Here is a 26,063-nt window from a genome sequence, read left to right on the forward strand (position 1 = left end):
CTTGAGATAGAAAGGGAGGGGAAGGAACACCCTGGTTTAACTTTATTTCCATCCTCCAACTTCTTGCCAATATCTGCTACTCTCTAAATCTATCAGGAAGCCAGCAAACACATGCAGCTGGCAAACGCAGCTTACAGAGGCCAATTTGCCTACAATTCAGAGCAGAGCCGTGGAAGGGAGATACAGGGATGTGCGGGGAGCAGCCCCAGGATGGTACAATCTCTACCACCCACCATAGTACACATTGGTTCCTAGAAAGATCCCCAAATTATGCAAATGCCTAAACCGCAAAAGTGGGAGCCTGCTGTAAGCCCTAATATAACTCCTGAATGTGATCTGAAATACTGTGGAGGGGAATAAAGATGTAAAAGATATGAGCATCCCAAAAGAACGAACCTTTTACTCTTATTCCGGTACTGAGATTAAAAAAAACCCAAACAACTAAGGATACTCTTCCACATGTGATGATTTCACAAACTGCTTCATGTGGATAAGTATCAGTCTGGTTATTGGGTAGATATTTGTTTTTACAACAGTTTAAAAACTGAATCTGGTGGGCAGCCTTCACGTTGCTGAAGAACAGAAAAGTTCAGCCTTGGAAAACTCTCGGAACTCTTAACCACATTTAAAAATTGTTACCCAAGCACCTTGAACTTTTCTTTCCCCCCGGTATACTCCATGCATGATTATCATGAGAGAGTAATAGAATTGCCAAGTGGCATCATAATTATTTTCCAATTAGGTGACAGAAACCTGAAGTTCTGACACGTAGCCAAATGACAATTCTCACATGGTGGAAAGTGGAAGGTAGACAGTGATCCGCTTCCAATTCTGGAATCTCTCGGAGGTGTAAATTGAACTTTCTGTGTAGTGCAGACAGCCAATGGTTGGAGGAACACATTCTGCGGTGACAAGATGCCAGTCCCTGCCATTGTTCAGAGAATACTGGAGCTGTACACCGTGGGAGTCGCTAAAGGGCTTGCTACAGCCCATGCTCATTTCAAACTGCAGGAAAGTCGATGCTGACACATGAAAGTCCCAGGTCTCAGCATAACGAGGTTTTCCTACAAAAAAAGGAAAAGTTTAATGGCAGCACATAATTGTGCTCTTTTCTTATTTGGTGTTTCTGCTCATCATGCTTTCAGTGGCAAACAAAAATCATGTCTTATCTATAGTGTCTCACATGTGCTTTGGCTTTTCATCTCACGTTGACTATTTTTATCTAGTTAGCATAGACTCAGAAATATGGAAGGCTGCTAACTTGAAAAGCTTTACCACCTTGAGACAGGCTAATAGAGAGTCTGAAAATTGTAATTCTGCAAATTATGAAACATGGGAATGTTTTCAGATAGGTACTTTTGCCCCACTTTTAAGAAACCTTAGTCATATTATGCATGCCATGAAAGACAGTTCCTGCAAAAATTGTTATTGGGCTCACCAAGTTACATTAAAGGACAACACAGGTCTTTACTTCCAAGAGCCCCCCTCTCAGTACGGGCAGTTATGCACACAGTTTTGCATTAGAGAATCTGCTCTTGGGTTTTAGTTAATTTAATCCTCCAGTTAATTAAATATTCTCCCTTTATCTGGTGAAAATGTATACCTATGTTTTCAGTGAATATCAGAGCAGTATCCATAGAGAGACAGTCAGTATTGACTTGACCTCCTTGGATTCGATACCAGTTGGCTTGCAAATCTAAAGAGCCATCAAATTTGTCTTGAAACCCAGTTTGAGAGCTGTCATTCATTCCTATAAGGACATCATCCAAGGCCCACTGCGCTGAATGCTTCCCTGAAATCAGATGAATAAAGGCAGTTAGAGAAGATTCATTATATAGCAATATGAATATCTTTACGACTGTGGTTTTAAATCAAATTATCTAGAAATCGACAGCAAATTAAGAAACACACAGTACAACGTGGCTTTAACTGGATGATCTAAATGCTACCAGGAAACTTGGGGTGAGCAGTAACTTGCCATGTTGGGGTTGCCACCATCGAAAAGCTGTTGCAGGTGTCTTTGCCTCTCGTGGAAGGTCGATGGAAATGATCTGTGGTTCCAGAAATGACATGAAGTCCAACTCTCGAAGCAAATGCCAGAGTATCCCATTGTCATTTGAATACTGAACAACAAGCCCTGAGTTAAAAGACATAAATCCAGTTACTTAGACAGCTTTCCTAGAGGCAAAAAAGGCAAGGAACAGTATTATTTGAAATGGCAAGACTGCAGGAGAAACTTCAGATTGCATCTCATAGGATGAGGGCACATTCATCTAACTTCCAAGGAATGAATTAGTAGACCTGAAGGCTCATCAATTTCTTGACAGTTTCTAATGCACTGACTCCTAGGAAGTGGCGGGGGGGGGGAGAAAATACATAAGCTCTTTTAAAGACCACTCAGCTTTGCATGAGTGATGAGTAGGTTGGTAGGGGGGACATAAAAATCCACTCCAGATTACGTATTTGAATTTTAGGTTCTGTCCTGAACTTTACAAAGTGTCATATCATTATTATATACTCAGAAAAAATATCTCAATCTCCCAGTACACAATCAAGAAGTGCTCTTTGCCACCAATGTACCAGGTAGGAAGCACAGCCCAATCTGAAATTCTATTAAGCAGAACAGAATTTTTACTGGCATTTCACACTTCGTCAGACCTTGGTCACTGAAGACTGAATAAGGACAAATTATTAAATAGCAAAGCAGAAGAACTCACTCCCATCCGATGGTTCTACCTTTCTTTCTCTACCTTTCTAGTTCTACCTTTCTTTCTCTGTGTCACCCTTCCCCTTCACTTATCCCTTCTACTCCACCTCCCTCTGCCTGTCACCTGGTGTGATTTCGGGAAATGCACATTAAAGTTTAAGATACTTTGTGTGCTATTCCTGCTACCTATCCCAGAAAAATTTTTCTTTTAAAAGAGGACACAGGGAAAGGGTAATGTTGAATGCAAAGGAAAAAATTGCTAATGATGAAATGGTAGGAATCAACAGGATATATATATGATCATTAGCAATTAATAAAAAAATATATTTTACTTGATGGGGGGGCAGAGCGCTTTCTTGGCATCTATCTAATTGCTATTCTATAACTGTTCCTAAGACTGGCACTGCATATTCATAATTATGACTGGGGATATTGAAGTGCTTTCTGAGTATTCACAGAAATTATGTTCAGTAAAGTTGTATTTGTTATATTAATTTTATTATGTTCTAACCTTTTTGTAATTGTAATAATTCATGGTTCTTACAATAAGTTTTTAGTTTCCTCATTATTGACTAACCAGAACATCTCAATCCCTCTGTCATGTTGCATAGCAAAGAGTTTACTAAAATTAAGTTTCAAGAAATAATATGATAAAATATAGAACTAAAAGAAAGCCTTTTAAGGTGAATTGATATTACATGGAATTATTGTCACCACATCTGACAAGGGGTGATGCCAGAAATAACAATGACTAACATGCTAAAAAATTGGAAATCTCAGGAGAATTAATCCTACCATATTTAAAATAGAAGAAATCATCGTGTTTGATGAGAGGATAAAAACAGCTCAAAGAATAGGAACTCTCTGGGGAGGCAGGATGCTGTGTATGCGTGTAGACATGCGCAGTTGGAGCTTCAGTGGGTGGAGGTGAGACTCATGTGTTAGAGAAGGGAGAGAACCACACCAAAGTTCAGGAAGAAGACTGAAGCTAGGCACTTTCTCATTTTTATTCTAGTCAAGGTGAGGAGCATCTGAGAAAACTCCAGTCTCCAACCCTCGATGTTTTCTCAAAATATAGTTTTTCGTGTGGATATTAATTTGTTTGATATGGTGTATACTTAATAACATAGGAGAGAGGGAGAGAGAGGGAGAGAAAATGAGTAATTTAGATAGTTAGCTCGGTGACCTATTCAGAAAGCAGATACAGTACCAGAAATGAAGCATCACAAGACTAAAATCTCACTGGTGGTCCTTTAGCACCTTCTACTCAAAGTACGGTCTAAGACCCAGTGTCTGCATCACCTGGGAACAGGCTCTACCTGTGGTGTTTTTACATGTCCACAAATCCTTTGACACTCCTCCCATCAAAAAGTGAAGCTTAATTCTCCTCTTTTTGAGTGTGGCTGGACTCAGTAACTTGCTTCTAATAGAATATCGTAGAAGCGACAATGTGTGACTTCTGAGAGTAGGCCATAAAAGGCGCTCGCACTTTCTTCCCTGCTCTCTCACGGTTGTCTTGCTCTGAAGAAAGTCAGCTGACAGGTAGTAAGGACACTCAAGCAGCCTATGGCTAGGTCCACTGAAAGAAACTGAGGCCTCTTGCCAATAGCCATGTAAGTGAGCATCTTGGAAAGAGATCCTCCAGCCCTGGCTGAGTCTTCAGATGACTGCACCGTCTTGGCTTTTATCTTGTATGCAGCCTCATGAGAGGTCTGGAGCCAGATCCACCCAGCAAAGCTGCTCTTGAATTCCTGACTCACAGAAACTAGAAGATAACAGATGTTGCTTTAGGCCACTCAGTTTTGGAATAATTTGTTATGCAGCATACCACCCAAGTCCTACTGAATCAGAATCTGCATTTGAAAGCCTCCTAAAGGATTCAGATGTACACAAGAATATGAGAAACACAGCTCAAGAGGTCCATACTCCAATTGGTTTCTGCTTGCTGCCTTTCTCCTCATTAACTTTTTCGGGGGTGTCACTTATACCTTCAGGCAGCCACAAGATCTACAGAGATGAGGGCCCCAATTCTGCAGGACAATGAAGTGCCTTGCAGATAAGTATGAAAGAATGGAGAAATGCAAGACAGGGAAACAGCAATATCCATATTTTATATCAATCGCTGAGCCTCTTTAGCTGTGTCATCTAAACAGTATCCATCTGAATAAACCAAGCCATTTTAGCTCATCTACTGAGCGTTTAAGGAACATAAAACATTTCCCTTTTTAAATTACAATTCCATCTACAATCTTCCCAGTCTTATTGAAAATAGCCTAACTTTGATTTTAATTCCAAATATGTAAATGGAGGCTTCAGCTTGAGTATGTAAAAAATTGTTACTTTCATCACTAGAAAAGATTTGTTCAAGGATTTAGGCAGATTTACATTTTAACAACCAGTTTTCAATAAAAGACTGAGAAATGCCTGTGGGATGTAAATTACACAGGCAGCAGTGAGTTCAAGAAAATGGCTCAGAGTCACTGAGAAAAAGTTGTGTTCTTAAAGGAATCCTAAGGGAATAAGCCCAACAGGGCAGACAAGAGCATTTGTAATCAGAGGTTAAGTATAGAGCAGAGCTTCAGGTCAGTAAGTGGATGCTTCCCACTGTACTCTGGCCAGAGTTGGTCTTTTTTTCTCATATACAAATAGGGGTACGGATTTGTAATTTTCAGAAGAGTCATGCACATATGCACATGCACACAGTTGCTACACTGTGCCAACCACAAACTATTTTTAAATAATAATTTTATTACAAGGGTTAAGGACAACATTAAAGTGCTCTACCTCTCCAATCAGTGAGCAATGTCTTGGGACAGGACCCCATCTACCTTTGCATCCCTCAAAGCTCCTGTCTCTGTGTGGGCGGAGAATGTGCTCTAGAAATACTCCTTTGCTTTGAACTACATATTGTTTCTGCAGGGTGATCCTGTAAAAACTTAAATCAGGTTACGTTGCTACCTGACCTAAAAGCCTTCAATTGGTTTCCCCGACAGTGGATTCCGACCCCACCTCCCTACCACGGCCAGCAAGGTCCTGCATGACAGGGCTCCTGCCCCTCGCCCCCAAGCACTCCTCGACCTTCACGTGCCCCAGGCCACCTGGCTTTCTTTCTGTTCCTCCAATACCACAACTCTTTTCCACCTCGTGGCCTTTGCTGTTTCTTCTGACTGGAAAACTTCCCCTGAGCTCCTGTGCTGGCTCCTTTTCACCCTTTAGATTTCAATTTAAATGTCACTTCCTCAGTGAGGCCCCCCCCAGACCATTCTATCGAAATCTGCATCTCCCCCTGCATAAGTTTACTTTCCATCTCATCAGCTTATTTATTTCTGCCTAGCCCATCAATCTAACATCTTGCTTATTTCTTGTCTTTACTGTTGATTTTCTGACTCCTCTTACTAGAATGTAAGTTCCCTTAAGGGCAGGGCTTCTGTCTGCTCTGCTCATTATTGCCCCACTAGTTCTTCCCATTCTGGCATGTGGTAGTCTGCATTTCTTGTCCCCTTTACCACACACTCTCTTTCCTTCTGCCACATGGCTGGCAACATCCAGAAGCTACCCAGCAGCTGTTTCATTATCCTGGGTGCTCGAATGAGGACCTCAGATGACCCATGAGGAAAATGCAGCACAAAGGACAAATCTTTTTTGTTTTAACCCACAGAGATTTAGAGGGTTGTTTGTTATTGCAGCATAACCTAGCTCATCATGACTGATGCATCCGTCTTTCAGTGACACTGTATTGGTGCCACCTAGAACAGCGTCTAGCTTACAGCAGATTCTTAATAAATGTTTGTCAAGAGATGAGGAAATGCAAAATAGTCTATATAAGTTTCTAGACCGCTGCTTCAGTAAACAGATGATCTGGATAATTACTAGACTAAAAGTACTGAGATACTTAGAAAAAGTCATGGAAGCTTTCAGTTAGTGATGAGATGGCCAAGGACGTTTAGAATTGACGAACAGAGCTATTGGTAGCTCTATTGACTAGCAGGTACTATAGTGTTTAAGCCAATATGTTTTACATAGTCATGCCTGAGAGAATAACAAACTTAGAAGCTGCAAAATTCTTCACATGCTATTCACGAGATCAATGTTTGGAGGAAGACTCATCTGAGAAGCTCATGGATTTTGTACCAGGAACCAACTCATATGCGGGGTCCCTTAAGGAATCCCATCATATCTGTAGAGCAACTGAAGGCCACCTATGTATGTTTCAAGCCTTATGAATTTCTTTCAGCACTGAATCACGGAGGCAGAAGATGGTATGGATGCCTAGAGAGAGTAGAATTCTGGGCAACGAGAGAGGCAGTGTGCATGGTGGTTAAGGCATAGGCTCTAGAGCCAGCATGAGTGGTTTGACTCCCTGCTCATCTACTTACTGACTGAATGATCTTGCGTAAGTTACTTGACCTCTCTGTGCCTCAGCTTCTACATGTGTAAAATAGGACAAATAATAGTACCTATTAAAGGGGTATGGTGAGGATTAAATGCATTAACATATAAAACACTTGGTACAGTGCCTTGCATATAGTAGGTACTCAGTAAAAGTTCATGTTTATTATTACAAGAACTGCTCCTTCCACCAAAGGATTCTAGTACCCGCAGGATGCTTACGGGCGGGAAGCAGAGTATGATCTGCATTCAGTAATACCCTATGCAAACAAGTTCCTAGACCTACACCGTGCTGAATGTAAAAATCTCTGCAATTTTGTTTCCTCCCGTGTAAAGTTATAAAGGAACAGGTTTCCCTGTTTACAGGCTTAAGGATCTGGATGAGGAATCTTAGAGACCAAGGCTCTATGTAGTTACCCACTCATTGATGGAGAAGAGAAGAGAAGGAATGATTTAAGGTAGTGTATCAGTTTACAAAATCCCGGCCAAACTTTGGGAGGAGAAAGAACTAATTTGTTAGTAGTAACTGTAATTTCTATGGAAATATAGCAGCTTACCTTCATTTCTAGCTCTTGGTTTGATGCAGGTAATCCCTGAAGTTTTGCTTCCAATTTGTACATAAAACTGAGCGAGTCTGGGGGAAAAAAATCCCAAAACACTTCAGTTTACTTACAAATAGATGAGCTCAGAAGAGATTTAGCCCTTTGTATTTTGACACATTAAAAAGTAAAACTCCTATAATTCTTAGGTACTACTTTTAAATTCGAAGGGCATATGACAAACAGAAACTACAAAGATTATATAGTAAGTTAATTCTGTAACCATTTGAAAAAGTTAATTAATATGACCATTAATTTTATTCTGGAATAATTACTGAAACAAAAGGAAACAGTTTAATTCCACTTCATTGTGACAGTCTGATATGATTTAATGAAATCACTGAAATGGGAATTCCTTTAAATTGAGATGATACTATCCTTGGAAACTCAGGAGGAAAAATCTAACATTAAAAAGTTGAATGCTGTGACCTCCCTGGTGGCGCAGTGGTTAAGAGTCTGCCTGCCAATGCAGGGGACACGGGTTCAGTCCCTGGTCCAGGAAGATCCCACATGCTGCGGAGCAACTAAGCCCGTGCACCACAACTACTGAGCCTGCGCTCTACAGCCCGCGAGCGACAAGTACTGAGCCTGCACGCCACAACTGCTGAAGCCCACGCGCCCTAGAGCCCGGGCGCCGCAAATACTGAGCCCACGCGCCGCAACTACTGAAGCCCACGTGCCCTAGGGCCCACGTGCCACAACTACTGAGCCTGCGTGCTGCTACTACTGAAGCCTGTGTGCATAGAGCTCGTGTTCCGCAACAAGAGAAGCCACCACAGTGAGAAGCCCGTGCACCGCAACGAAGAGTAGCCCCTGCTCGCCACAACTAGAGAAAGCCCGCATGCAGCAATGAAGACCCAATGTAGCCAACAACAACAACAAAAAAAATTGTTAAAAAAAAAAAAAAGCTGAATGCTGTATTTGTTCAGGGCCAGATAGTTACCTGTATTACTGATTTAGACTCAGATGGTTTAATTTTTCACAACTGACACTCACTCAGTGTGATGTAAACCATGCCTCAGTCCACAGTAAACCAACCTACATGGCAGGCACACCTCTGTGAGAAGGACTCAGAAGGAAGGGGAAGGAGATTGAAGGCAGAAAAACTATGACACAGAACCCCAGATTTTAGTGAGAAGAAGGTCTAAAAGTTTCAAACATTTCTTTAGTTTCCTTTCTTTCAATTCTAAAATAGTTTGATTAAAAATAAAAACGCACAGTTTTATTTTAGGTGTGCTACTATTTCATTTGCCCTTAAAACTAAGCAGTTATTTATTTTACCAGTAGGTGTCAGTGTAGGTATTTTAAATTTCTGGAACAGTTTTCAATAAGTGAATACAAATAAACTTAGATAAACGGGGGTCATGACATTTTTGGACACAGAATTTAAAGTTGAAAAAAATTCTTTGTTTCTCCTGGCATATATTAAAATTAATACCAAATAGTCTTCATAATAACACAGAACTTTAGAAAACCAAGCTGACATATATTAGACACACAGGCCTTGGTGATGACTGTACACTGATTAATGAATTGGAGTATACGTTTTGCGGAAACTGTCTATTTTATTATAAAGTTATGCTTTATTTTTATATATCAGAATCTATATAGAGAAACATTACTATGTAAACCCTTAATAACAGAACAGAGTGTTGTAGGTTAGAACACATGGCACGGTAAGTACTATGTTCATGGAGAAGTATACCAATTAACTATTTACCTGATATTCCTGGTGTCCAGAGGGATGGTCCTTGCTTCCCTTTTTCCGGGGCCACTGAAGTACAGAGACTTGCCATCGTTAAGTGTTCCACAGCCTGTTCCAATCTGGCCTCCGGTTATCTTGTACCACAATGGGCTGAGCTTCCCCTCAAACCTATCGAACATCTCACTGTGGTTAGGGACAACAGACACACAGGTTCCTTGTGTGGCTTCCGAGAAAAGAGATACACAGGAGAGAGGTTTTGTTAAAATCATGAGACACTGGAAGGTACATTCAGTGCATGGGCAAAAGAAGCATTGCCACAGGTGTTAGGGGAAAGAAACCACATCAAAATTTGAATCTCCCAATCGTCTGCCTGAAATACAGCCATCACTTCTAACATCAAAAACACTATTCTGCTCCTATAATTTTAAATTTTTAAACAGAGAGACATCAGGAACCACACATTTCCATGATTCTTGTTACTCAGAGGATTTGTGTAAACTGAGAAATAGATTTTGTCCACAACAAAACTGGTTCATTTGTTCTTTGTATTAGTGGATCAATAAGGGGAGTTAATCCCAGATTTAAAAGAAACACCCTGAAACCACGAGTGACAGCACTCTCTACAGAAGGCCTGCAACAACATATGTTTGTCTTTGGTCACGCACCAGATGAAGGGCAGAGCACTGAAAAGCTGGGAAGGATCCTTTGAAGTTCCCTCCAGGAAAAATTCTATAAAAAGATTTCGGAGCTTATAATACTTTCTCCAATTTTACTCTTTAATCTCAGCTTCCTTTTTATTTTTGCTTGTAGCAACATCCAAGGGTGACTGTGGTCAGAAAATACTTCTCTTGTAAAGTTCTCTTTTGGCAGTCTTGTATTTATCATTTCATAAGTTGATTTTTAATTTAAATGTATACAATTACATTTTGTATAAAAGCAATGTAAAGAGCACAGGCAGCCAAGTGGTTAAGAGCTCGGCTGCCAGGTTTTGAAGCCTAGCTCCAGCAACTCCTAGCTTTGTGACCTTGGGAGATTCACTATACCTCTCTGTGGCTCAGTTTCCTCAAGTGTAAACAGGGACAATAACAGTACTACACTATAGGGTTATTTATTGCTAGAATTAAATGAGGTGAAATAAAAACACCTACTATAGCGCCTGGCATGAAGTACGGACTCAAGCGATGTTAATTATTTTTACTATTACTAATAAATAAATATACTTTAGGAATGAAATTTGTGTTGTCATGCGTTTCCTTCTTAGGCAGTTCAAAGCTACAAAATATCTCAGCACCTCATTTGCCTGGGTTACAAATTCCTACAATTAGGACTTAAAGAAGAACAAACTCAGAATCTATTTCCTTGGAAGAAGTAACATGAAATATAGTAACTAGAGACGGATATTTTACAAACAAATCATCAGACATGCCTGCAGCCTTACCAGTGTACCCCAGGTCACAGAAACACACCCCTGAAACGCAGTCCCCATGGCCACTGCAGTAACTGGGACAAGGCTCTGATATGTACACGCCATCCAGACCAAAGGGAGGTACGTTCTGCTGTGAGCTGCTCTCTTGGATCCATCGGAATCTGGTCTTACTGTTGGGAAAAACAGCACAGGTGTTTCTTGTACCGGTATCTCATTCCAAAGCACCGAAATACAGAACGTTTCAGAAAAACTCAAGAGAGATTTAATATTTATTTGGAAGTTACATTCACTTGATTGGTCACTTAACCTTCATAAGGTGTCTCTCTCAGATCTTTCTCAAAACGTCTTGATTTTTTCTTCAGCATAAATGTTTCAATATCAGGAGGATCAGATAAAGAAGATTCTGATGGCCAGAAACATATTATAGGTTTTTGCTTGTACATTTTAAGAGGCTATTTGGGAATCTTTGAAACCATCAAACAGAATGTTCTTTGTTAGGACGAATAAGGGGACTCTGGCTATTTGCCATTCTCATGATTCTGGGAAGACTGACAGCTCTATTCCCACCTGTTGCCTTCCTTGCCCTCTTCTTCTTATCTTCAAATCTCCAAGATGCTCATTCTATAAACTCTTAGCAACCAGCTGGGCTGCCAATGAACACTGGTAACTGCCAAAAAACAAAAGAGGGACCTGGTCCCAGTGCTTCAAAACCCTGGAACACCAGTGGCCTGGGCTACTGCCCAGTCCTATTTTCCCCACAACAGTTGTGAGGTTGCCAAACTAAAACTTGTCCCAGTTGCTTTCTAATCTTTCCAATCCCTTCAACACATCTCTTTTCTTTTCAAATATATGGAAATCCACACACATCTATAATTTCATACCAAGAAAACACCTCTTCCTTCTCAGTTCTACTAACATTAAAGAGGGAAGATGGATTAGGTTATCTGGATACCAGTTAATTTTGCTGCCAATATTTATAGACTTTTGAGTGAATTCAGTCTCTTAGTAAACAAGAATAAAGAATTTTAAAGATTAATGAAGATTGTCAAAGATAACTGTAGACAAAGGTTCCTTTTCCCCTCTATTATTGTGAAAATAATACAGCAGTATCAGAATGCATTTCTTTCTGGCTCTTCAAATAGCTTTGGTAATTTGGCAACACTGAATCATGACCCTGGCTTTTTTTCATTATTTTAAGTTACCTACTTTTAGCAAATTTGCAAATGTAACCAACGATGTTGTTTACTAGGTTTAAAAGTTTTCAGAGATTAATTTCTATTAATGCAAGTCTTAACACATTCTTCATTGTGTCAAGAGGAAGGTGAACACATCTTTTATTTACTTTGGAAATAATTCAAAATATATTGGTCTTATTTTTTAAGGCAAAAGACAATTGAATTGAAGATTAGAAAAACAGAGCAAAACCAAAAAACTGAAAGGAAAAGAAAAAAGTCATGGGCTTTGGGAAAATTCCTCCCAATAAAGTTGTAACATTATTTAGCCTGTGAAGATATTTTTCCTTTCAAAGGAAATAAATGGAATTGATGAACAGCATCTTTTGCCAATTGCTCGTAAGAAAACGGTAAGCCCTCTATGCCCCTTCCAAAAGATAAGCTGCATATCTATGATAAAAGAGGAAAACATACCAATTCCCTGATAGAAGTCTTCTTTAATTAGAAGTCATACTTGCCTTTTCTTTTATGTTTCTATAATATCAATAGAACCCAGAGAAACATGGATCTATGATTTCTGCCACATGGAAAGTGAAAAAAGAGGTAAGAATAATTTCTTTTCTTCACCTAGGCTCTCTCACCTGGGCAAGATGAGGGCATCTCTCTATCAACTGTTCTGTTTCATGGAAGAAGCAAGTTCAGACTGAGCCCCAGAAGCATTCAGCAAGTTAAAGAATCCCAACTGTAGGTAGAATTCTAGAAGCTTTGGTAATTTGATAGGGAGTGAAGGGTAAGTAAAGCCCTTTGACCCATCTCTGATTCTTGGGGTCCTGTAGTTTTCATTACAAAAATAAAATAATCAAGGTCTGGTCTGGCCAGAGAGATGAGACACGGTTGTTTGTAGATTCTAAGGCTGCTATAGACCCAAGAAACGGAGTAGGCTGTTAGATACTTGAGAAGGCAAAAGACTTCAGGAGCTCAGTATTAAGGCATCCATATTTAAGTAAATAATAATTTAAAAAAAAGCAAAATGACTAATCATTTGATTAATAGGGTGTCCACCCACAAGGACTCAGAGGCCAAGAATATACAAATCAATTTTCACTGCAAAGTAAAGGAGCTGTTACAGTGGAGGATTACTGGACTGAATGTCAATATTATGACATAGTATGAGTGTGTTTCATGTTTGGTAATTGCAATCATTGTTGCTTTTGTTGTGGTCATCCATGTAAAAAAAAAAAAAAAAAAAAAAAAAAGGGTGTCCAGGACACGGTGAATTATAGCTGAGAGTCCCAGCTGGAAGCCCATATTTCAGAGTGAAAGGGCAAGAGATGGTACCTCTTTTCCTTCTTTTAATCTTTGTTAGTTGGCTTTTAGTTGGAAGGTACAAATCAAAGCAACAAAGATTTCACTGATCATGACACAAGCAAGCTTTGCTTTACCTCCATTTCTCCAAGTTATGCCTGGTTCCTGATGCCTACTGCTTTTCTGTTCTCTTAGGAGCACAACCTTGGAAATGAGCACAAGTAATTTAGCAACCTAGGGGCTGCTTGAAGAAGAGGAAGAACTAGTAAGGGATTTACAGAAAAACATAATCATAGACCATCGGAAGAAGGGAGGAAATAAGTAGGCCAAAGTTAGCTAATAGCGTGTCTAGATTCCACATAGTTAATCCCCCCACCCCTTTTTTTTAAATTGAGGAGATGTAGCTTTAAAATGATTAATATTATTAATGTGTGTATGCACATGTGTACATGTGCTATTCATATCTTTTCAAGGAGACACGGCAGAATGCAGAACAATGATTTCTTGCTGAGCAGCACTGAATTTATTTTGGAAAACATATTTTAGAAAGGGAGGTGTCTTCAATTAGCTAATCACCTGTTGCTGGTCCTTATTCTTCATTCAACCAGCATTTACAAGTGCCTATAACATGCCAGGCGGTGCCGGGGCTGGGCACACGATGCGGAACAGAATTCCTGCATGGTCCCTACCTTCACGATGCCCACAGTCGAATGAGAAGACACATTTAATCAAACCCCTGCCCAAAGAAATGTAAACGTGCAACTCTGATAACTATCACCATTAAGAAGGACATAGAGCCAGGAGAGCATGTAGTCTTAGAGGTCTTTGACCTGACAGTCAGGAAGCTCCGGGAAGGTGTTATAGGACGTGATGATTGAGGAAAAGACAGAATTTAATCTTATGTAATTTAACTAGAAATAAACCACAGTGCAATTCGACTATTCAAATGGTTGAACAAAACTTCCCCTTTGTCCTGCATGTTCTAGATAAGGAAGAAGTAAAAGGTAAGACTCTCTCTCTCTTTGTTCTCTTCCCCAACTGCCACCTTTGTTCAAAGGATGCCTGAGTGACCAGGAGAACCAGTTTCCCCTCCCCCTTCCACCACCACACTTCAGAGGGGTGTTGCATCTGCCTCTCAAACCAGGAAGGTGCACGTGCACCTGCTTGCCCTGTGATAGGTGGTGGTGGAGGAGACATTCTGCAGCATAGTTGCTACGGTGTTTCTAGCCCTTTCCAGAGACATCGACTTCTTGCATTCTGCACAGGGAGCCTAGAGCAGGCTGAGGGGCATGCTGTGTGGTTGGGGAGACAGTCAGGAGGGATGTACCAGCAGATATTTACCACCACCAGTGTCTCTCCTCTGTAGGCAAGAACTAAGAGACGTAACATGAGCACAAACTGCTCCTTTGAGAAAATCAGCTTCGAAGTACTCGTCAAAGAGCAATGTTCTAGTAACTATTACAAGCATGTTGCCTTGTGGCAAAATAGCTCCAAAGTTTAACAATTTTCACACTTAGAATTCTCAGCTTTACAGCACTGCATTTGGAGATTTCTGAGTTTAACATATTGCGGAAGAAACAACAACAGCTCATTTACTTGGGTTGAAGTAGAAACATGTTTACTATTCTGTAGCAGAGAGCTCTCCATCACAAATGCCATCCACCAGCAAGCTGGACGGTATTCAAAGGAACCACGAAGCCAGATCCTATCGAACAAGATTTCTTCTTCCAAAAGCTGAGGTCCAAGAAAATATTGATAAATTGGGAGCCTCAAAATTTTGGCTCACTTTGTGATGTTAAGGACAACCTTTTCTTATTTCTCAGATGGGGCTTTACCAACTGGGTGTTTCCACTCAGCGTCAAACAAACTGCAGTTTCAGATTCAACTTTGTATTATCTGGCTTTGGGGTATTGCACCAGAGGTGTGTTCCTTGGCTCCTGATTCTATTGGCTTCTTTCACAGTGATGTCTTCCAGCATCCTGGTATCCTAGTCATTGCAGCAAAGATGCAGCCCCTGATGCACTCCAGCTTCATGGCATGCTGCACTTGTCTATTTGGAAGAGATGTGGTTGGGCCACAGTTTCAGAAAAGCATAGGGAAGAGGAAGGCAGTGGTGGAGGAGAGAATTACAAGGGCTGCACTGTTACATGCCTAGCTTGAAATGGGCAGAAAGCAGGATGAAAGGGCTATTTAGCTGCAAACACAGGTATGTTCTTATGGACAGATGTCTCAGAGGATGAAGCCTAGAGGGTAGAACCAACAGCTGAGAAGAACAACAGATTAGGGAACCACTTGTAGGGAGCAGAATTGTCTCAATCAAGAAAACTTTCTTATCCTGGACATTGCTCATGGAGGAGGGAACCCTAGTAACAACAATCTTGCTAGCTTTCAGAATTCCTATGAGCCAGTGGTCACTATGTGCTTCCCATTCTTTTCTTTTTTTTGAGTTTGGGTGTCTATTGTGTTTATCTTGTCATTGTCTCACTGTTGTATGTTGGGTATGGGTGGGGTGGATAACTTGGTTTTTTTAGGTCATAGGTCTATGGGTCAAGAGGAGCCATATCCAGGGAACTCTGACTTGACAGAAATCATGAAATGAGTGACTTAGTACCTGATGCTGTGATGAGATGAGCGTTTGGGGGTTTTGGGAGGAAAGTGAGTACATCTGCCTGGGGGAGACGTGAGTCATTAGGGCTAGGACAAACTACGGTAGGTTGTGACAACAATGCCCCCCAATGGATCATACTAAATCTTCTTCTACAAGACTTCCTTGCACTTCCTATCAAAAAGGGGAGTCTGTTTTCTCGCCCTCTGAATCTGGACTGGCCTTGTGACTTGCTTTGACCACTAGGATATGGCAAAGAAGACAGGGTCCTGGCAGCTTCTACTTTTGTTCTCTTGGAATTCTGGAACCACCTAATTGTGGAAACTGTTATGAATACAGGGATGAAGACCAGTATAGAGAGAAAAGTCCTACTAATCCCAGACACTAATCAACCTACCAATTGAATGCAGCTACATTATAAAGCTTAGGAGAGACCAGCAGAAGAAATACCCAGCCAATTCCATAAAACCATGAGAAATAATAAACCACTGTTGTCTTAAGCCACTAAGTTTTGGAGAGGGATGTTGCATAGCAATAGGTAACTGTACAAATATTATCCTAGGCTCTACTGAGGAATATGAAAAAGGAATAAAGATGATTTTTAAAAAGTAACGCATCTATGCATTCCTGATCTTTTTGCCTTCCACTGGTTAAGAGATGACATGGTCTGGAATAGCTGCCTTGGATCCAGAGATAGAAGTTGTGTGTTCAGAATGGCAGAGACACCCTGTAAACTCTGAAGTCCTCACCTGTGGACTATTATGCAAGAAAGAATGGATTTCTAACTTGTTTAAGTCTTGTTAAGCATTTGTATTTGTTTCTCTGTTATAGTAGCTGGGTCTGTATCCTAACTAAAGCAGAATGCAAGTCAAATTATTAAATTTCACTAAAGAAGGTCAACTCATCAACTCTGCCACATACACATCAAATCATGTGAGTCCCTCTTTGATCCATAACAAAGTACACTGGCATGTAAAGACAAAAAAATTACTTATAAGTTGACTTGGATCCATTGACTGATAAATCTTTTCTTGGAACAGTTGGCATTTAAACATTATGTTCCAAAGTTTAGTAGATTACCACACAAACTTATACATCCTGACCATACAAGTTTCTTACCCATTTGGGAAGTCTGTGTACCAAAGTCTATGGTGTAATTTTTGGAGGTATGCACATCTAAGTATTGAGGGAGGCAGATGAACACAAGCAGCATATCCAGCTAGATGCAAATTTGGTGATCAATTAGGTAAAAGATTATAGACAGAATGGTCTCTACAAACATTAGAAGTAAGCCACGCCTATAGATTTTCTAGCTTTTACCACTGTATCAGTCAGGATGAGATAGGTTGCCAGGGTAACATGCAGCCCCTAATCTCAGTGGCTTAACCCAACAGAAGTTTATTTCTTGCTTATGCTATAATGTCCAGTATAGGTTGTAAGGAAGTCTGTTGATTGTAGACACTCAAGGACCCAGACTGATGTAAGCTTCATCTCAAAAGAGGCTTTCATGAAGCAGAGAAGATAGCAAAATGCACATGAACTCTTAAAGTCATATGTTTAATTTCCACTCACATTTCATTAGGCAATGCCAAACTTTATTTTTTTATATAAATTTATTCATTTATTTATCTATTTATTTATTTATTTTTGGCTGCGTTGGGTCTTCGTTGCTGTGTGCGGGCTTTTTCTCTGGTTGCGGCGAGCGGGGGCTACTCTTCGTTGCGATGTACAGGCTTCTCATCGCGGTGGCTTCCCTTGTTGCGGAGCACGGGCTCTAGGCGCGCGGGCTTCAGTAGCTGCGGCACACAGGCTCAGTAGTTGTGGCTCGTGGGCTTAGTTGCTCCATGGCACGTGGGATCTTCCCAGACCAGGGCTCAAACCCATGTCCCCTGCACTGGCAGGCGGATTCTCAACCACTGCGCCACCAAGGAAGTCCTGGCAATGCCAAACTTTAAAGGGTGTGGGGAAAGTATAATCCTACCATATTCCAGGAAGGAAGTAAGCTGGAAATATTGATGAATGGCACTAATGAGTATCTCAACCATATATTAATTTATATCACCAGCAGTAGAAGTAGTCTTATAATACCATCTCAGCTCTGCACAGAAATGCTTTGACTGAGTCACAATTGAATGTTATGTTCTAGGATTCAATTAAGAAGTGTCTACTTGAAGAATGCTTCATCTTTTGAAAAATTATAGAGTTAAAACACTGATTTTCATGTTACCTACTCTACCTGACACAAAGATACATATACGTACTATAAAGGTATTCTAGAATACTGAGTGTAGAAAAAAGTAATTCTTATTTTTTATCAGGATATATGTATTTTCTTTCTTTTTACCCAACAATGAGAACCAAATGACCCTATCCCCTGACCTCCCACACTATGTCCTAGCTGCCAGGAAGCTAAGAGTTAAATTTGTTGCCCTATTACTGTAACTAATTTGCTTCAAGTTCTTGATCCATTTATCTCATCCTTCTGTCAATTGATTTTAAATCTTTTTCTCTATTGTTTTAACTATTTATCTTAATGGTCATTTAAAGGGATCTTTTAATATTGTAAGATATCTCCAATTGTCTATTTAAGGAGGCATTACATTATCAAAAATCTCTATATAGTGAAAGTCTGATACGATAATGCCTTATAACTCCCTTAGCTTTTAAACATCTTTTGTTCAGGGCTGTAATCCAGTGCCCAGAACAGAACTTGGCACAGGTAGGTGGCTCAATAAATATTTGTTGAATGAATGAATGGATGAGTGAGTGAACTTTTTCACAAGTATGAGCGTCATTTCCTCAAGAGTCCTTACAGCTAGAGTTTATGAATTCTTTTAGGTTATTGAGATATATGAGATGAAGACACTGAGATAAATATATGCTCCTCAGAAATGGCAACTATGGCACATAATAAGAATGGTCACTTTACCTGGATGCAAGAGACCTTGGAATAACAATGGTGATTCTCGTCCATTCTTCAAAGTCCCCTGTGTGATACAGGGTGGGCTCACTCAGTTCTCTGGAGTTTCCTTCACATCCTTTGCCTGCAGAAGCTGGGTAACAGCCTTCTTTCACCAGAAACCAGGACATCCCAGCATCGTGAGAGTACTGAAGAAGAACTGGGGCAGCGCTGCTGAATTGATTGGCACACCCAATGTTTAGCTGTTAAAAGGAAAGACAGAATTATACAGGGTTTTGGTTTCAAGTCATCATTTAACAAATTAGGTGCTACAGCCGTCAGGGCTCTTTCTACTGAGTTTGCACTAAATTTACAATGATAAGACACGGGCAGCTCAGTTCCAACCAAGACCCTTTCAAAGGTTCTGGAAATCTCTGCATAGGCAAGCAATAGGTGCTTTTGAATAGAAAGCGGGACCAGTTGCCCATTTTGTGGATTTCTTGAGATTATAGAAGGGAAGAGAGAAGCACAGATGTGACTGGAGTCTTGGACAAAAGATAAGAAGCCAAGAAACTGCTTTTTTTTTGCTTTCCCAGACAGAGGGTATAAACAGAGGGAAGCAGACGATAAAGAGCTGCCCTCTTCAGAACATGAAGGTTACTGAAGCTGTCCTCTGCTTTCAGTGGAACAAGCATTTTTACTCTGGTTTCTTACAAAAGCTCAGTAAGAAATCATTGTCAACTTAGATGAAACAGCTAAGTTCTTGTCACAGCATCAAATAAGCAACATAATCCAGAAATAAAACTATTACTCTTCTGTGTACTTGTGTAGATGATTGTCATCACAGGATTAACAATATTCAAAAAAAATTGTAAAAACATGCAACCTAAATCCCAATGCCCTAGCACAACCATTTTTATTCTTCTGTTTTCTCTTCTAAACTTTACAAAGAAGCATATCAATACCTAGAAGTAGTATTACTGAATCAAAATGCAGAAACACTTTGAATTTCCTATTTATACGTGTTCATTTTTAATCACTTGGGTTCAAATGAATCAGTTTTACACAGCACTCAATATTATTATGATTTTAGACAGTTTCTTTCTAAATTAATAAATATATAAATGATTGTATTACTGTTTTAGTTTATATTTTTTGATAATTGTAAACGTCAAACTCTTTTCCTGGTATTTAATTACATGCTATCTTATATAAATGATCTATTCATATCTTATTTCATTTGTTGGTTGGTACCACCATAGAATTTTATTGTATAAGACTTTATAACTAAGAATAGTCAAATTTTATAGAAAAAAACTGAAGAACTCAAAAGAACATAATCATGACCAAAAAATAAAGGACAAAGGAAAGGGAGGCCCATAGGCAAATAACACTGGGTCAGAGTTCAAGGGCCAACCAGCTTATCTTTGTGACTATAAGGTAGCTTGAGCCAGTCTTTCAAAAATAGGAAGACTCCATATTTTCCTTAATTCCATGCTCAGAGCTAGAAAGTGTCTCTCAGAAGGATTTACAATATGGCTAGTGGCAATTTTATTGTGATTCATTTATCCAAGTTTACATAGTTAAATGTCAAGAAAATAAATAAAGATTTGACCCTCTCAGATGCATGATTACCTTTTGTAACACAAACCCTTTTATTATATTACCGGTTAGTAAGCACAGCCTTCGGTTGGCATGTGGTGAGAGCATTCACACTGGGCACACATAGTAGCTTTTTGTCTTAGAATTATTATCACTGCCACTGTTTCTAAAGTAAGCAAGTCGATGGAACTTTCAGTTCTGTGACATCTTTGTGATTTTTTTTTTTTAATTGGCCTGCCTCTTAACTGTTGATGTTTTCTAGAATGCAGTTCTTGGCTTTCTTACCTTTTTACTCCATACATGCTTCCTAATCTCATTCACAATCATAATTTCAGATTCCTTCTGAATCCCTATGACTCCCAGATATGGTCTGTCTCAGGTTCTCTGCACAGTGTACGTAACTACTTCCTGTGCATCTGCCCTTCAGCAATCCACAGGCATCCCTAAATCCTATATTTGCAATTTCAGTGACTGGAGCCAGACATGTGGGAGTCATTCTAGAATCCATTCTATCACCCAATAGGTCACCCAAACCTGTAGACTACACACCTTTAACATCTTTCAGACCCATCCATTTATCTTATAATCCCAGGCTATGCCTTAATCTGGCCTCATTTCTTACTTTGATAACTGCTCTAGCACCCTCACTTTACTCAACATATGCCCAGCAATCTGAGTACTTCTCTCTGCCTCCTCTGCTATCCCACAGGTCCAAGTTCCCATCATCTATTATTGGGATCACCGCAATAGTTGCCCAGCCAGTCTTTCTATCTCTGCCCTTGACTCTGCCAGTGTACTCGCAACACAGTCACCGGAGTGATTCTTTAAAAGCCTAAGTCAGAGTATGTCACTCTTCTGCTAGCCATTTTATTTAGAGCAGAAGTCAAAGTCTGACCTTATTTTTTTCTACCTGTCTCCCCTTGCTCACTTTGCTCTAGTCACAGTGGCATCCTTCTGGTTTCTTGAACTTTTCCAAGCACACTCCTACTTCAAGGCTTTTGTCCTTTTTGTTCTCTGTGCCTGGAGTGCTCTTTCCCAGATAGCTGCATGACTCCCTCCTTCACTTTTCACAGGTCTCAGATTAAAAGTTATTTTATTAGTGAGGCTAACTTGACAACCTTTTACAAAATAGTAATTATCCTCCACCATCCTAGTCAAACTCTCTATTCCTAGTTATTTTCATAGCCTAGAACGGAGCCCGGAACATAGTAGATGCTTTATAAATATTTGCTGAATAAATGAATGAATGTACTTGTTGATTCCAGTTTCTCCTCCTGTTAAGTCAACAGAATGATCTTTCTAAAACACAGGTCTGATTTTTACATTCAATGGATTAAACATCTTCCATGACTCATCGCTCTTGGGTTAATATCCAAGTGACTTAGTGTATCATATAAAGCCCATTAGGACAAACCTTCTCTCTTATTTCTGTGGCAAATACTCCAAACTCCTTAAATTTCTGACATTTCCATTCTCATTTGCACTTTCATGTATTTTCACATATTTGCACATTCTGTTCCCTCTAACTAGAATCCCCCCACCCCCTCCATTTTTCAGCTGGCTAAGTCTCTGTATTTCCAGAAACTTCCAATTTCAACTCATCCATCCATCTATCTATCCATTTATTCAACTAACAGATAATTTTGGAGCACCTGCCATATGCCAGGAACTACATCAGATACTCCTATAGTACCAGAGCCTGTCTCTACCACAGCACTCCAGTGACTGTACTGCAACTGTTCACTTTTCTGGCTCACTTGCTAGTTTCTGAGCTCCTTAAGGGGCTTGGGCTATATTTCTCATCTCTATATTCCTAGAGCTTAGTGTTGACACATGGCAGGCAGTCACAAAAACTTTACCAGCACCGTGCCTTTTGGAAAAATAACACCAAGTTCTTATTACAGATCCCAAATATACATTAATTATCAATCCCCAAATCACTCATATTACATATCTATTATCAACTGATAGCCACAAATCAACAATTTTCTGCTGGTGTGATTCGAGAATTGAGACTTTTCTTAGGCATTATGCATTGTTGCTGGTTGTTTAAATACTTGAAACATTTAATAATGTTTTGTCTATTTAGATTTTTAAACTTCAGAATACCACCTTGCAGAGTTCAACACCTACACTATCATGATTTTGTGACTAATTAATTAGAAAACATGCCAGATGAGAAAGAGCATATTTTTCTGGCAATGTATTTGCTATTGCTGTTATTTTGTTCCCATTTTAGGTAGTACCAACAAATTAATATAGACTCATATACTGTTATTAGTGTTCTTTCCATGGCAATTTAGCATCAAAATCTAAACAGAGAAGGACATTTCACTAATCATCTTATTTATGACTGACTTGTTTACAGACCTCTGGAAATTATATTTGAAGAGCTTCCTATAAACATCTGATCTCTTTAATAATTCCACTTGTAACTTATTTAGGATCTGCATCCTGCCATTATGTAAGGACCATGTAGTTGTGCTGGCTCATTGAAACTGCATTACTTTCGACCCCAGAATTCACCAATGGGATTTCATTATAAACACAATGAAATTTTGATTAGGGTTCTGAAAAAAGAGCTTGTCAAAGTAAATACTTGTTATACATATTGACATGTTAGCACAGAAAACAAGCAGCTTTTAAGAGAACAATGAAAATTAAAGTAAAAATTTACTCAATCAAAGGAAGACAAATTGTTTGGAAACCCCATAGTAAAAACGTAAAATTACTCATGAGTCCAAAAAGCACTAGTAAGCTGAAAAGGAGAACTTATCCATTACCATTCAGAAGCGTGGTATTTATTAAGTCACAATCAGATTGAAATCCTCAAAGTCAATCTTTCTTTTTAATTCTGGTAGAGTTCCATGAGCCCTTAAAGAAATACAATGACATAGCCACAACTTCTGGGGCTCATTAAAAACTGACAGGCTGTTTTCCTTATGGGTAGAGCTAAAAAGCTTTGCCATTCTAAGATTGTTGGCAACTTTGTTCAAATGAGTCCCTACTTTACTAGCATATGAATATTTTGTGTTCTTTGTGAATTTCATTTATAAATCTGGAAGATGGTTGCTCCTTAACCTGCAATAAGTTTGTGCAGGGCTTCCCTGGTGGCGCAGTGGTTGAGAGTCTGCCTGCCGGTGCAGGGGACACGGGTTCGAGCCCTGGTCTGGGGAGATCCCACATGCCGCGGAGTGACTAGGCCCGTGAGCCACAACTACTGAGCCTGCGCGTCTGGAGCCTGTGCTCCGCAACAAGACAGACCGCGATAGTGAGAGGCCCGTGCACCGTGATGAAGAGTGGCCCCCGCTTGCCACAACTGGAGGGGGCCCTTGCACAGAAACGAGGACCCAGCACAGCCAAAAATAAATAAATAAATAAATAAGTAAATAAATAAAATAAACTTGGAAACATGTTAAAAAAAAAAAAAAGTTTGTGCATAAATACCTTAAACTGCAGCACATATCCAGGCTTCAGCGTCAAATCTCGAGTTACTGCAAATCGATCCCCATCTGATTTTCCAAACACCATGGCTGATGGCGTGGCAGAGCAGAAAGTTTCATTTTTAACCATTCCTTCGTTAGCCAACATCAACCACACACTCATTTGATTCATAGGGTAATCAAAAGCCGGCTTCTCATAAAAGTTCTGATAGGAACAACACAAACAACACAGAAAGGCAATTTGGTACCTTTGAAAACAAGAAAGGAATTTTCAGTTCATGGCATGCAGGGCCATGTACTATTTGTATTTCTAGGAAAATACAGCAGACTCTCTAAATTAACATTTTTTTTTTAAACTGCCATGAACTTTTTCTCCTGATTATTTAACAACTGAATATATTTTGCCACTGTGTATCATTTCATAAACACACTAATAATCATATTTAATGACTTGGCCAAACTTTCTAGTCTTGTTTTTTGTTTTGTTTTGTTTTTTTAATATCTAAATAATCTATGAACTAGTAGCATAGAGAGGTAAAAAAATTAAGTGCAAACACAGAAAACTAAATTACATGTTCAAGTGTCAAGCACTAAATCCTTGGGGGAGTGAGTAGTTATTTGATCCCATCCTCTTTTACAATTCTATGTCTTCCTGGAGTTCAGACATAATGAGAAGTACCTGGGGTAAAGTTGGGTTGACAACTGGGATGATTTGTTTTTGCTTCTCGGACAGAATGATGATGTCATCGACTGCCCACTGGTCATAGTCCTCCCCTGAGAACACAGGCTGCCACCAGCGGAAACTGGTGCAAGGTGTCTTGGCAGCAGCCGGCAGCTCCAGATAGACAAATCTGCATAAAAGCAAATCATTTAGCGCTGGGAAAGGAAAAGCTGTGTTTTTCTTAGCAGCTGTTAAAATAACACGAGTAGCAACAAGAGAAGGTTATGTTTTGTTTGATCTCTTAGTATTTTTGTAAAGTTTCTAAATTTAGACAGATCAGACAAGAGGTTTAAAGTTGTAAGCAAGTTTAGTCCTGATCCTGGTTTTTCCATTTGGAATTGTATCTTTTGGAGGCAAATATTTCAACTGAGTTTGATTCACTGAACAATGTCTTTTGACTACTATGACAATGGCCATAACATTTTAAAGAAACCCTTAGAAAAAGCCGTTCCTTTGTATGTTATTGCATTAAAATTTTTTTCATGGCAGTTCTTACTTATTGGGGGAAAACATAAATAAGCATTAAAAATGAAACATAAATCACCCATAAGCTACCACATGGGGTTGGCCTCTATTAACAATTTGATGTATATCCTTAAAGCATGTAATCTTTTACATAGGTGAGATATATGTATAATTCGGTATCTTACAGTTTAAAACTTAACATTATATCATAAGCACATTCTCATGTCAGTAAAATAAGTTCTTAAGATCATTTTACCGTTTATATAATTTTTCATCACACAGACATGCTAGTATTTATTTCACCTTTCCTTATTATAAATAATTCTGTGGTGAAAAATCTTTATGCATAAAGCTTTATGTATACCTCAGTTTATTTATTTAGGGAAGATTCTTAGAAACGGAATTACCAGGTCAAATAAACTGGTCATGTTTAAGGCTCTGGACTTTTCCAAATTCCTTTCTGGGAGGGTCATGATGGTTTGCAGGATGACATGAGAATGCCTGCCTTGCTGCCCATGTGGAGAGAGCACTTGGTGTTATCATTAAAAAAATGACCATTTGACTGTTGAAAAATGGTATCTTTTTTATTGCAACAGAGGTTGGATATTAATCATATTTTATTAAACATATGTCTTCCCTGTTGTGTAACATCTACTCATTCCTCTTACCCATTTTTCTATTGGGATCTTAGTGTTTTTCTTGATAATTTGTATAAGCTCTTTAAGGGAACACTGATCCTCTATTTCTCATATTTGTTTCATATATTTTCTCAGTTTGCTTTCCTTCTTTTCATTTTTTTTCTGTTTTCTTTGAAATGTATGTGTTACATGTGTATGCAGTTTTACATCTGTATGTAGTATATTTCTGTGTAAGCAGTCCTTTTCTTTGTTAATTCTTGCGTTGAATTTATATTTAGAAAGTTCAGGTCTTTTTCCAAGATCAGATAGCAACCTAAATGTTTAAATCTTTAACCAGTCTTTAACAGTTTTTGCTGATGTAAGGTGATAATCTAAATAGATATTTTT

At 39.3% G+C, this 26,063-nt stretch overlaps 1 protein-coding gene across 3 annotated transcripts in view; it reads right to left on the reverse strand.

Moving 5' to 3' along the window:
* Positions 1-26,063, reverse strand: part of RELN (reelin) — a 529,785-nt gene that overhangs the window by 81,635 nt on the left and 422,087 nt on the right. For all 3 annotated transcript variants that reach the window (XM_007177312.2, XM_057550217.1, XM_057550216.1), the window contains exons 26-34: positions 24,532-24,703; positions 23,857-24,057; positions 18,838-19,070; positions 10,839-10,996; positions 9,416-9,623; positions 7,654-7,730; positions 1,979-2,137; positions 1,604-1,792; positions 791-1,064 (exon numbers count right to left, since the gene is read on the reverse strand). In XM_007177312.2, coding sequence (XP_007177374.2) covers positions 791-1,064; positions 1,604-1,792; positions 1,979-2,137; positions 7,654-7,730; positions 9,416-9,623; positions 10,839-10,996; positions 18,838-19,070; positions 23,857-24,057; positions 24,532-24,703 — 1,671 coding nt within the window. The remainder of the gene's footprint in view (positions 1-790; positions 1,065-1,603; positions 1,793-1,978; positions 2,138-7,653; positions 7,731-9,415; positions 9,624-10,838; positions 10,997-18,837; positions 19,071-23,856; positions 24,058-24,531; positions 24,704-26,063) is intronic.

This window comes from Balaenoptera acutorostrata, chromosome 7 (genome assembly GCF_949987535.1).
Source record: "Balaenoptera acutorostrata chromosome 7, mBalAcu1.1, whole genome shotgun sequence".
Classification (NCBI taxonomy): Eukaryota; Metazoa; Chordata; class Mammalia; order Artiodactyla; family Balaenopteridae; genus Balaenoptera; species Balaenoptera acutorostrata.